This window comes from Oncorhynchus gorbuscha, linkage group LG15, assembly GCF_021184085.1.
Source record: "Oncorhynchus gorbuscha isolate QuinsamMale2020 ecotype Even-year linkage group LG15, OgorEven_v1.0, whole genome shotgun sequence".
NCBI classification, from domain to species: domain Eukaryota; kingdom Metazoa; phylum Chordata; class Actinopteri; order Salmoniformes; family Salmonidae; genus Oncorhynchus; species Oncorhynchus gorbuscha.
In genome coordinates this window covers 72,625,762-72,639,596 of record NC_060187.1, presented here as the reverse complement: position 1 = coordinate 72,639,596, position 13,835 = coordinate 72,625,762, and the positions used below count along the sequence as shown (strand labels likewise).

The following is a 13,835-nucleotide window of genomic DNA, read 5'->3' as shown; positions in this document are numbered from 1 at the left end:
TGCTGAGATTGAGTGTATCATGTAGTAGAACTGAAAAAAATGTTGCTCTCCTCTTTCTGGGGGACCAAGTTTTGAAATCAGTGGAAATGGAGCATGATTGCTAAGGAGATGGAGAAAACACCTATCTCTGGATTACATCTTCAAAGTATTGGGCAACCATGGCATCTGTGACGAGGAGTAGCGTCCACCAATTATGTATACTGGTAAGATAGTCTAGCTAGCTACATTTTCAGATATTACATATTTCTAATTTGGCAAAGTTGTTTTCATTTCAAGTTAAAGTGTGCTGTTAGCTAGCTAGCTAATGTTATCTGTATGTTCTTATTAATTGTATCTCAGAGCCATTTGCTTTGCTAGTTATAGCCTAATGATAGCTAGCTAACATTGAACCTGGTTGGTTAGCTACCTGCAGATTCATGCCGGGTAGTAAAGTCATGAGTTGGGATTATGGTTCATTGTCTACCTAGCTAGCTAAATGTCTTAACAAAAGACCCCACTGTGCAAGTAACCATTTCAATAGAATGTCACTGCGACAACTGATGATAGCCAGAGCGAATTTACCAGCCACGTCTATCTACTACGATTTCAGTCACTCTCGTCTGAGTGTGCCAGAGCGCTCAACACCCGTTGAATATGGGCGGTGTCAGATAACATATAAACAACCTAACCCGCTCTGCTAGGGCGAGTAAAATGGTCAGTGAGCTGTTCTCGCATCTGGAAGTAGCTAGCAAGGTAGCCAATGTTAGCCAATTAGCTTGGGTGCTTGACTGCTGTTTTTAGGACAGAATGCTCAGCTCAACCTTTAAGGAGATGGGTGGGGCTAAAGCTTAAGAGGGTGTGAATGATGCTGAATGGGTGTAGATAAAGAAGAGCTCTCCTGTAGGTGCCAAAACATTAAATTAACTGACAACAGTTCTGGTGGACATTCCTGCAGTCAGCATGCCAATTGCACGCTCCCTCAACTTGACATCTGTGGCATTGTGTTGTGTGACAAAACTGCACATTTTAGAGTGGCTTTTCTTTTTATATTTTTTTATTTTAACCTTTTATTTAACTAGGAAAGTCCCCAGCACAAGGTGCACCTGTGTAATGATCATGCTTTTTAATCATCTTCTTGATATGCCACACTGTCATGCTGTGTTGTCGTCTTAGGTCTCTCTTTATGTAGTGTTGTGGTGTCTCTTGTCATGATGTTTGTTTTGTCCTATTTTTAATTTTATTTTTAGCCCCTGTCCCTGCAGGAGGCATTTTGCCTCTTGGTAGGCCGTCATTGTAAATAAGAATTTGTTCTTGACTGACTTTCGAAGTTAAATAAAGGTTCAGTAAAATCAATTAAAACCTGTCAGGTAAACGGATTATCTTAGCAAAGTACGTTTTACAGTATTGGGGTGGGGATATGTTAATCTCTTGTTAAAGATTGAGTTTTGACGTCCGTTCGAGTACTCATGCCCATCCCTAGCATGTAACCGTACTCACTGTAGTGCCAACCACAGACACACACACACACACACAGACTATAGTGCCAACCCCAACTATACTGTTCTGGCTCAGATCTCTTTCTTTACATTGTCCATTATAGTAACTATGGTACGTAAACAGGCTAGCCCAGTACAACTTGGCTTGGTTTGGCTCGATAGGCTCAGTAGTGTGAAAAGGGTATCTGTCATAGCAGCTTATGGCTGTTATAGAGTAGCAGGGTTTACACAGCAGAGGGAGATCACATCAGCACTAGACTATCTGGGACAGAGATCCACAGGGCCAATGCCCGTGTCTGGGACAGAGATCCACAGGGCCAATGCCCGTGTCTTGACAGAGATCCACAGGGCCAATGCCCGTGTCTTGGACAGAGATCCACAGGGCCAATGCCCGTGTCTGGGACAGAGATCCACAGGGCCAATGCCCGTGTCTGGGACAGAGATCCACAGGGCCAATGCCCGTGTCTGGGACAGAGATCCACAGGGCCAATGCCCGTGTCTGGGACAGAGATCCACAGGGCCAATGCCCGTGTCTGGGACAGAGATCCACAGGGCCAATGCCCGTGTCTCCACAGACCCGTGTCTGGGAGAGATCCACAGGGCCAATGCCCGTGTCTGGGACCAGTGCCCGTGTCTGGGACAGAGATCCACATGGCCAATACCAGTGTCTGGGACAGAGATCCACACGGCCAGTACAAGTGTCTGGGACAGAGATCCACAGGCCAGTACAAGTGTCTGGGACAGAGATCCACACGGCCAATACAGTGTCTGGGACAGAGATCCACACGGCCAGTACAAGTGTCTGGGACAGAGATCCACACGGCCAGTACAAGTGTCTGGGACAGACCACAGTACAAGTGTCTGGGACAGAGATACACACGGCCAATACCAGTGTCTGGGACAGAGATCCACACGGCCAATACCAGTGTCTGGGACAGAGATCCACAGGGCCAATACCAGTGTCTGGGACAGAGATCCACAGGACCAATAACAGTGTGTTACAGCGGATCTCCTCACACTGCACTTTGGGCTCAGTTAGGTTCAGGTCACAACACAGACTCCAGTCATACATCTGTAATTCTGCAGTGAAGAGTAGGTGACAATATTGTGTCCATGAATCACACAGCAACGTACAGAACTGCAGTATAGATAATGGTTGCTCTCCTTAGTTGAAAATAAAAGTCATAAAAGCAAGAATTGGCGATACATTCGAAGGCATGCGCTCAGGCACCACACACACACACACACACACACACACACACACACACACACACACACACACACACACACTCCAATGATGATAGTGTCCCTCCTGCTTTATGTTGGAGACTAGTGCAGTTCCTTATCTCTCTCTTTGGTGTCTTCCTGTACTTAATTCTCTGTCAGGCTTTATAAAAGGACTGTTCCTTCACTGCAACATACTGTAGCTACTGATAGAACTGATAAGCCATAGAGAAGCCAGCACAACCACAGAGTTTCTCACACTAGACAGTCATGCAGGGTCACTCACAGGTCAGACGCAGGGCTTTTTCTGGATCAAAAAGGGGCTTAGGTGGTTGGCATGGCAGGGGGCGTGGCAATGAGCACGGTTGGCCGAGAAAATATTAGAGGCCCCCTTGGAACTGTAAAGAAATGTTAGCATTTTAAAGTCAATTTACTGCAATTCTACACATTTTTCCATGCAGCTGAGAATTTATTTTGCCGTTTTTAAAGCAAATTTCCTGCGATTCTACATATTCTGCAATTGAGCTGAGACATTTTGCTAATTTCCTGCAATTCTATTACATTTTCTCATGGTTAATGCTGTGTTCTTTTGCTCAGACCTAATAAAATGAATACTGCTAAATTCATTGTTTTTGCAATTCTCCTGATTGTCTAGCTTTTATTTTGATCTTAGTTCTCAAAGTTTATATTATCAAAAATATATAGGTCCATTATCTTTTCTACATACTTTATCTGTTTGTAATCTATTAAGTTTTATACTTAGTGTTTTTCCATTCAGAAAATGAATAACAAATTATATATATATATACATATTTTTCAAATTTGTTATTAACTGTTAGGACATAAGCGTCCCAAAAAAACACTTAGACAGCTCCATTCTCTCAGGAGGCGCGTGTGTGTTCTCTGGGTCTCCATATCTGATCTCTCTCTCCCTCGTCTATACTCACCCCCTCTTCATTTTCCTGATTCCTTGTTCTCAGTAGCCTTATTTGTAGTTGCCATGGTGACTACAGATAGTTGTACTGTGAAATACCAAATTCATATCCTGTTTATTGTCCACTGTATTTGTGCCTTTGAAGGTGGTGCTTGTATTTTAGCGCGGGGGGAGGGAGAGGTGATGCTTTCAACATAACCCAGCAGTACTTTAGTCAAACTCATGTAAAGTGCTCTCCCATTTCAAAGTGTTCAACTAAGAGCCCTATGCTAGTTATGGATACAAAGACTACTCTGTTCTCTCCAATTAACAAGATGGCTGGATATATTGAAAATGTGATTGACATGAGTAGAGACTAACTCATATTTGAAATGTGTCTGTGGTCAGGAAAAACTTGCCACTCACAAAATGAAGTTGAATATATTGTTGTTGTTAGATTGGTTATGTCACTACGAGCATAAGAAGTGGCAATCAGATGATTTCTTTCAATTAAAATGATGAATCAATTGTCCAATCCGATATCCAATTGTAACAGCTCCCCAGCAAATCAACCAATTAGGTTGTTTGCCTCAGTGAGTGGCCTGTAAATGAGTTTGTTCTTGTCTCGAATGCATTTGTTAATAGCTCTGTTAACCAGGTGTGTATTCTGTCAATGGTAAAATCATTCATATTTCCCACTACTTCACTTTGTTTTATATTCATTTCATTAAGTGTATATTTTCATTATTATTTTCCTCAGAGCGTTTTACTGTATGTGTGAGTCAACTTTGCGTGTGTGAACAGGAAGTAGAAAGAGGATGAATGGGATTTGTGAAACAAAAAGGAGGGTAGAGTGAAGGATGTAGGCTAAACTCCTTCCCATCTAGTGAGCCCTTCACCGATGGAGGGGGTGAGAGGTAAACAGAGAGAGGAAGGACTAGGCTGAAAAGGTTGCCAAGAACAAGCATATCTAGCAAATCCAAAAGAGGATAGTAAAGCTCAGACTTTAGAGGTTCATAAACCTCCTGGTACTTAAGGATAGAGAGATGAAAGCAGAGGGAGACAGACAGAGAGAGAGAGATAGAGGGGAGAGGGAGATGTGAATCTTGAGAAATTAGGTCAATACCAGTTCATCTGGAGGTGTGTGTCTGCGTGTGTGTGTCCGTGCATGTGTGTGTACGTGCATTTGTTTCCTTGTGAGAGAGAGGGCACACACCCACTTTTAATGAGGATGGGACTGGCAGAGGCTCAACAATATTATCCTTACCCCCTACATACTCCCACAAACCAGCCTTGCTTCTCTATCTACCCAGACTGTAGAGCTTTGGATGAAATACAATTTCATGAAATTACCTGTTTCTGCTAGTGTGGAGTAAGTGTATTAAAACTCCAATAACAACTCCATTAAAGTTCACTAGGTACTATAAAGTTAGCTCTCTAGAGACCTCAGGGTAAATAAGGAGGATTTAAAAAAATGTATCCTCATACATTTTTGTTATCTGAAACAACTTTCTAACAGACCTTTCTCTCTCTCTCTCACTCAGTCACTCACTCAGTCACTCACTCAGTCACTCACTCAGTCACTCACTCACTCACTCACTCACTCACTCACTCACTCACTCACTCACTCACTCACTCACTCACTCACTCACTCACTCACTCACTCACTCACTCACTCACTCACTCACTGTTTGCATATATGTGTGAAGTTATTGCTGTAGTTCGATACAGAGAAGATTAGCATTCCAGCAATATTATTCTGTTGCAATTTGATCTGTGAGAAATGAAGCTAATTAAGGACTTACTTTATATGTACATAGCTCCTCCTACATAACTACTTCCGTACATGCATTCCTTGTAGTAGTGTTGTACTGCTGGAGCTAGAAACACAAGCATTTCCCTGCAGCTGCTTTAACATCTGCTGGTCCGTGTACGCAACAAATAAACATCGATTTGATTTCTGTGTCTGCTATGTCACTGCTATTGTCACAACTCCCATCAAAAACACGCAGTGGATGTGTGCACACACAAACACAGTTGGATACATTTGTAGCCTGGACAAGCTATTAGTCGTTCACTTACAGTATGAAAGCAGTGAAACAATTCTACCCTCTTACCTTTCCCTCCTCGCAAACCCCCTCTCTCTCTGTGGCACTGATAGTTACTATGGTAACAGTAGATTTGCTTGGAGTGGCTGCTGGCTGGCAGACATGCCAGTGTGCGGGTGGGTGGGTGAATGAGCAGTGGGCGTGCTGGTTCTCCTAGTCCCTCTCCCTCAGTCCAGAGAGTAAATATTAACTTAATGACAGAGTGGCCCCCTGGTGCTCTGCTCCACAGACAGACATACAGAAAGGCACACACGCAAGACCGCCAGACAGACCGCCAGACAGACCGTCAGAGAAAGGTAGACAGACCGTCAGACAGGTAATTAGTAGATAAGTGGTAGTATGGGAAGACCTCACCATGCCCCCGGGTTCCACATGGCTGCACACATCACTGTTACCACGCTGGGTAGAGCTGCCTGGGTAGAGCCCCCCTCATTAACATGGAGCTGGGGCTGAGTCACATCACATAGAAATATTGGGTCGGGTTCTCAGACACACATTAGGCTTAGTCCTAGACTAAAATGCTCTTTCAATGGAGATTCTCCATTCAGTATGATTTTTTTCAGGGCTAGGCTTAATCCGTGTTCAAGAAAACCGCTCCATGTGTTCCAGAATTGTTCTCGTCCACTGGGTGCACGTTGGGTCGAGCCCCACTCATTATCATATGGCTGGGTCTGACCACCACAGATGAGCTGCAACTTTCACATCAGAACAGTTCTAGGACACTATTTCTACGTGATCATCATGGAACGTTGATTTGAATGTGGATGTCCATTCTAGTAATTGTAAATGTTCTATAATGGAAACCCACTTTGACACAGGTCTTTATTAACCCCATTGTGTTCCAGGACTGCACTCTCTTCTATTTCACCAGCGTGGCATATTCACAAATATTGTGATTTATCTAGGGGAGAGTTTTTGAAGCACTGAAATCAATCCGTGGGAGTGTCTCCAACCATAAATGTAAAACACTTAGCAGCCAGTCATAGAAATAAATAACGAGGTAAATATCAATGTTATTAAAAACAATGCAAGGAAAATAATGAGGGTTTCCTGTTAAGTCAAATGGCGTCTTGTCATTGTTTTTGTTGTGTAATTAAAGAAAGCACTGTGGCCTGCTAGTTGTTGGTTTGGAAGCCAGAGCTTTCATTTAGATGAACCTGTAGCCTAATTAAGACAGCCACTTCTCTCCTCTCTGCTAGCACCGTGCCAGTCTCTAATGGCAATGTGTGTGTGTGTGGCCGTTTTGTCTCTGCAAGGAAGGAGCGCCAGTCTGTAATGGCTAGCCAGATGGATTTAAATGAAAACTAGAGTCTAATGAACTGATTTTATAAAAAGTGTCTAGGAATTTCCACACACACACACACACACACACACACACACACACACACACACACACACACACACACACACACACACACACACACACACACACACACACACACACACACACACACACACACCGATGGGTTGGCAAACAGCTCGCACACCATTCATTATTCATTGTTCTATTTTTCTATCGTCAGACGCTTAATTGCACTAGAACGATGGTTCTGAAGGGCCCAAAGGGTCCGGGTTTTAAACGGGAACAGGTGAGATGATGATTAAGAAGATGACAAGGGAGGAGTGAGGGATGTGTAGAGGATAGAGGGGTGAACTGATAACACAGATGATGGATAGAGTGCTCTGGTTGCAGGTGGTGTATATGATGCGAGTAGGGCCCAGTGTTTTCCTTGATCACGTGACCTGGACAGGAAGAACTCTGTCCCCTTGTTAAACACAGGACCCTGGTCTGATGGTAATGAAGAACTCCTTGACCTAAATATGTTATGGATTTGGAGTATATGGGGCTGAACAGGTGCTTCTGGATCGACCCACAAATCAAGTCTGTCTGTCACTGACTGTGTGTGTCCATCTGATTTTCCAGATGCTGGTGACCACCCCTGAGAAGTGGGACGTGGTGACCAGGAAGAGCGTTGGGGACGTGGCCCTGTCCCAGATTGTAAAGCTCCTCATCCTGGACGAGGTGCATCTGCTACACGAGGACAGAGGACCAGTTCTGGAGAGCCTGGTGGCCAGGACACTACGACAGGTTAGTCCCTCTCTTGTCTCAGCATAAGTCTCTAAAAAATATAAATATATATTGGTAGCACTGGTGCTCCCAACTTTAAAAGTTAGTAGCACAAAATAAAATGTAGGAACACCAGAAAAGCAGATTTTTAAATTGATTTGAGATAAAGCCTGTATTGGGCATATATTAATTATATCTACTTTTGAAGCACATGGTGTGGCTAGAAACTATAACCCTTTAAAGACTTAGTTTATTGTCAATTATTATATATATATATTTAACCTTACTTAAACAGTAACCTATCCAACAATAACCTATTAAAAACAGTACTGTAGAAATGAGGTTTGTGCAGTAGGCTATAGGCCCAATACATTATCACTGCATATTGGCTATGCTGGAATTGACCTGCCAATGTTGTTCTTCTCAGATGATTTAAGTATTTCAAAACGTATGGTTTATGATCACACCGGTTCTAGATCAGTTGTTGTATTACTTGTGACGCCCAGCTGAGTGAGCATACATTTTAATAATGTGCTTTTTTATTTATTTCACTGGAGTGATGGTCAGTTTCAGCGGGGGGGGGCGCGCAGCAGAGGGTCCGCCTCTCACCATCCCTCTGCTCTCCCTCTCTCCGCTGAGACTGACTGTGACCAAAAAGGGACGTCATCCAGCTGATGGTGAAACTCGAGTCTCATGCTCAAATTCATGTTACTCCTATGACCAGTGGAAGTGAAATATTCCTCCATATAAAAATAGACACAAGTTGCCAATAATAACAATGCAAGCATTTCGATACGCTTTGCTGCTCATCCATTGCAGCTGCAGTGCTGGTTGAAATGCGAGTGGAAGAAGGGAGAAGCTCATTTAATGGTGTATAAAAGTGTTCAATAAAAAGTGGTTACAGTGTTGAATAAAACTGTAAACGTGAACTGACTTTGCTCTCTAGTCCATTGTTTTAAAATCTCACAGTATCAATTTAGCTGGGCATCGACTGCAGACACCGTAATCTGAGCCATTTGATTGGCCAGCTGTAGGCCTATAGGTGCACTTGATTTGCTCTCTGGGCTGGCGATTATGGCACTCCGAGGCAGCGGCACAGCGAAGCCGAATCATAACAATTATTCTGGGTGATCACATGGTTTTGCAGTCTTACTGGTGCCCCCAAAATAAAATTCCAGGTCGTACAGCAAAATATTTTTGAGCATATGCGACCAAAATGGTCATGGTCTCCTTACCAAAATGGTTGCACTTTAGAGCCCTGGTCCCAGCCCTTATCCTACCCTGTCCCCCCCTTGTCCCCTCTCACCACACTAGCCTGGTGGTCAGCCCACTCCGACAGGTCAGTCCCTCCCTCTATCATTACACTAGGGTCTCCTCACCATGGTGAACATTATGCACAAGGACATTCATATTAATATTAGTACAACACAGTCATTCTCATTCAACCATATCAGGTTTCTGTCATTGTTAAACATTGTAAGGGTTTTGTCTAGTCTTGGTTTGTGGAGCTGTGTGTTTACCTCAGTCAGAGTCAGTGATTTAGCTTTAGTTAGCCTGTCTGTCTGTGGGCTGTGCTGCCTGTGCTTTGTGTTTCTGCGTCTGAGTGGGATGCCTGATTCCCTCTTATGATGATTGACAGCGTCCTGCGAGGGATCAGCCCGGCCGTTTGGGATATTAGAGTGATTATGCAAATTTACACAGCCTGGGAAATGGGAGCCATCGTTCCGGAGTGTCCCACAACCGTGTTCCATTGTGACGAGCCTGCGTCAGGTGTCAATCCCAGCCAGGGAGGAAATGAATAAATGGAGCGGGGATAGAGAGATGCATGGTAGGAATTTTCACGGTCTCCTAGGTGACGAGGGATTGGAATGATTTTTTTTTCCATGGGCAAACACACACACACACACATCAATATACCAATATGAATGTTAAAATATTGATGATAGACATAAAAGTTGGAGATGAAAGAGAGGAGTGTTGAGAGCAAAATGGCGAAAGAGACCGATCAGAGAGGGGAGAGACTGAGAGAAGGATACTGACAGGATATATTGCTGCTTTTTATTTATTTATTTATTTTAGTGTGCTGTGACGTCGGGGACCTCTGGGTGGGTAAGGTTAACCGCCAGGTAATTGAAAAGCAGTCTGTACGTCTGACCACTGTTGACTCCGTTCACAGCCTATTCATGTGCAGCTCTAGCTGCTATCGCTGGAGAAGGGCTGAGGGAGTGTCCTGTGAGGCCACACCCCTACCTAGAGACTCTCCTCGACCGCACACTGCTGCCTCTTTGTCTGTCTCTTCGCATTTGTCTAGGGTGTTAGAAACACTATAACTAGCGTTTGTCACGGAGCCGTGGGCTGTTATGAAGGCATATAACATGTCTTATAATGCATTATGACTGTTCATTTGGCCTATACACAGGCAGGTACCTCAGAGGCAGTGTGTTGAGTTTTTTTGCACATACAATCCCAGATGGATCCAACCGTCCTGAGTAGCACAGCAGAAATGCCTTTCCTGTGTTTCTCCAGCCAGCGTTTGTAATTAAGGTGTTTGTGCCGTACTGGAGCCAACAGTCAACAGCACATTGGAAGGTGTCTTTAAGACACTGTGAATTATTGATTGGTGCACAGTAAGCAAGATTGTCGCCTCTGGAAGTACAAAAAGGAGTCCACCTCATCAATTAAACATGACGAGGTAGAGAGGAAACAACACAAGAGTTCTCCGAAGGAGAAGGACAGGGTCTTTAGTTCTCTGGTTTCCAAGAAGAGACAAATCAGTCAGAGCACAGACAGCACTGCAGACACTGGGCTCTGTTGTAGAGCCTTCCAGGGAAGTCTGTGGGGGTCCAGTAACCCTAAAGCTGTGGTCTGCTCTACAAGTCTTCAGGCCACAGTCATAACCCACAAATCATATCTCATATATGATCATATCAATATTTAGGTTAACCATCGAAGTTGCGGTAACTTTGATCCAGAACACACAGGAGTACATGGAACAACCAGACTGTATCTTTATTGAGAAATGACAAGCTTAGATGGACCTATAAACCATTGGAGAAATGCGCTCAGGCCACAGTAGAGAAATCCACCATATCTTATTCCTCCTCAACTGAACCCACAAATATACACACATAAGAAACCGGAGTCTTTCTCCCTCCCAAAGATGTTTAGTAATTGCGTTTTTTTTTCTTCTTTTTTTGGAAGTCGACATACTTAGCATCCATTCCTACCCACAATACTCCAGGAGTTGAAGGACCCCAAACCCTAACTACACACACCCACACAAACTCTCACACGCGCACACACACATCCCTCCTGTCCAATTACCGCTACACCTGACAGGCTAACCTAATTGTTAGTGTTTTCTGCTGGAGGAACCACGGCTGGTGCTCCTGACACAGGAGGAACAGGGTGCTTAAGTTCATATCTTTTAACCTCATGAATATGGAGTTCTCTGCCTCTAAATTAAGTCGAGGCTCTAAAGGATGTTTTATTTTCCTCCTTTCTCTTTATGTAAATATAGGATGATCACTGAAGCAGTTATCACGTGATGTTTTGCTTGTCAAAGTTTTAGTTTATTTAATTTTCTCCCGTCGTCAGGCAGACTCACCCTAGGCTTTATATTGCTCCGGAGATAAACATTTGGTTATTACCTGCATTTTAAAACCCGTTCATCACTGGAGGCATTAGTGTGGATGGCTCTTTGGTAAAGTATCATAGATGCAGAAGTGTTGAATACTGTATAATGAACTATCGCTGATCATGTAATGTGTTGGTATTGCTGAAACACTGAATAGACTGTCTGGGACAAAGCTCAGGGAAAGCAGCCGCCCTCTAGAGCCCATTAAGTCAGAGTAATGGAGAAATGGTGTGTGTAAGAAGGCCACTATCCACTCAACCAGGCTGACTTGGGCACTGTTAATGTACATAATGTGTATCTACAGTATGGGCCGCTTTGTTACCACTGTGCTGACACAGTGCTGTGTGTGTGTTAGGCTGGTCCGGGCCAGGACTATCGGCTGCCAGGGATTGGCTGGGCCCTATCTTGATAGAGGGTATAGACGGGTACTGCATCACATTAAAAGCTTTACCAATCTTCCCTGTCACACTCACCTCAGGAGGCAAGGAGATGGGCCTCTCACACATACACTCACGCTCTCTCCCTCGCTGCTCTCTGTCTGCATCTATCTGTTCTCTCTCCCTCGCTTCTCTCTGTCTGCATCTATCTGTTCTCTCTCCCTCGCTTCTCTCTGTCTGCATCTATCTGTTCTCTCTCCCTCGCTGCTCTCTGTCTGCATCTATCTGTTCTCTCTCCTCGCTGCTCTCTGTCTGCATCTATCTGTTCTCTCTCCCTCGCTGCTCTCTGTCTGCATCTATCTGTTCTCTCTCCCTCGCTTCTCTCTGTCTGCATCTATCTGTTCTCTCTCCCTCGCTTCTCTCTGTCTGCATCTATCTGTTCTCTCTCCCTCGCTGCTCTCTGTCTGCATCTATCTGTTCTCTCTCCCTCGCTGCTCTCTGTCTGCATCTATCTGTTCTCTCTCCCTCGCTTCTCTCTGTCTGCATCTATCTGTTCTCTCTCCCTCGCTGCTCTCTGTCTGCATCTATCTGTTCTCTCTCCCTCGCTGCTCTCTGTCTGCATCTATCTGTTCTCTCTCCCTCGCTGCTCTCTGTCTGCATCTATCTGTTCTCTCTCCCTCGCTTCTCTCTGTCTGCATCTATCTGTTCTCTCTCCTCGCTTGGGGGTCTGTCTGCATCTATCTGTTCTCTCTCCAGGACGCTTCTCTCTGTCTGCATCTATCTGTTCTCTCTCCCTCGCTGCTCTCTGTCTGCATCTATCTGTTCTCATCTCCCATTGCTTCTCTCTGTCTGCATCTATCTGTTCTCTCCCAAACTTCTCTCTGTCTGCATCTATCTGTTCTCTCCCTCGCTTCTCTCTGTCTGCATCTATCTGTTCTCTCTCCCTCGCTAGAAAATCTGTCTGCATCTATCTGTTCTCTCTCCCTCGCTGCTCTCTGTCTGCATCTATCTGTTCTCTCTCCCTCGCTTGCATCTATCTGCCCTCAAACATCACTGCATGATGGAATGGGCTCTCCCAGGACGCTTCTCTGTGTCTGCATCTATCTGTTTGACCTCTCCCTGCGGGTATTTAACAAGTATTGAGATAAACTTTGTCTGCATCTATCTGTTCCCACCATAATCTTCTGCATCTCATCTGTTCTCTCCTCAATGCTCTCTGTCCGGATTTTCTGTTCTCTCTCCCTTGCTCACTCTGTCTGCATCTATCTGTTCTCTCCCTTACAGCTGCCTCTGTCTGCATCTATCTTTCTCTCCCAGAACTGCTCTCTGTCTGCATCTATCTGTTCTCTCTCCCTTTGCCTCTCTGTCTGCATCTATCTGTTCTCTCTCCCTCGCTGCTCTCTGTCTGCATCTATCTGTTCTCTCTCCCTCGCTGCTCTCTGTCTGCATCTATCTGTTCTCTCTCCCTCGCTGCTCTCTGTCTGCATCTGTCTGTTCTCTCTCTCGCTGCTCTCTGTCTGCATCTATCTGTTCTCTCTTCTCTCTGTCTGCATCTATCTGTTCTCTCCCTCGCTGCTCTCTGTCTGCATCTATCTGTTCTCTCTCCCTTGCTGCTCTCTGTCTGCATCTATCTGTTCTCTCCCTCGCTGCTCTCTGTCTGCATCTATCTGTTCTCTCCCTCGCTGCTCTCTGTCTGCATCTATCTGTTCTCTCTCCCTCGCTGCTCTCTGTCTGCATCTATCTGTTCTCTCTCCCTCGCTGCTCTCTGTCTGCATCTATCTGTTCTCTCTCCCTTGCTGCTCTCTGTCTGCATCTATCTGTTCTCTCTTCTCTCTGTCTGCATCTATCTGTTCTCTCCCTCGCTGCTCTCTGTCTGCATCTATCTGTTCTCTCTCCCTCGCTGCTCTCTGTCTGCATCTATCTGTTCTCTCCCTCGCTGCTCTCTGTCTGCATCTATCTGTTCTCTCTCCCTCGCTGCTCTCTGTCCGCATCTATCTGTTCTCTCTCCCTTGCTGCTCTCTGTCTGCATCTAT

General features: G+C 44.8%; 1 protein-coding gene across 2 annotated transcripts in view; it reads left to right on the top strand.

Moving 5' to 3' along the window:
- The window catches only part of ascc3 (activating signal cointegrator 1 complex subunit 3), a 186,751-nt gene that overhangs the window by 72,167 nt on the left and 100,749 nt on the right, over positions 1-13,835 (top strand). For both annotated transcript variants that reach the window (XM_046302709.1, XM_046302708.1), the window contains exon 12: positions 7,645-7,809. In XM_046302709.1, the coding sequence (XP_046158665.1) occupies positions 7,645-7,809 (165 nt within the window). The remainder of the gene's footprint in view (positions 1-7,644; positions 7,810-13,835) is intronic.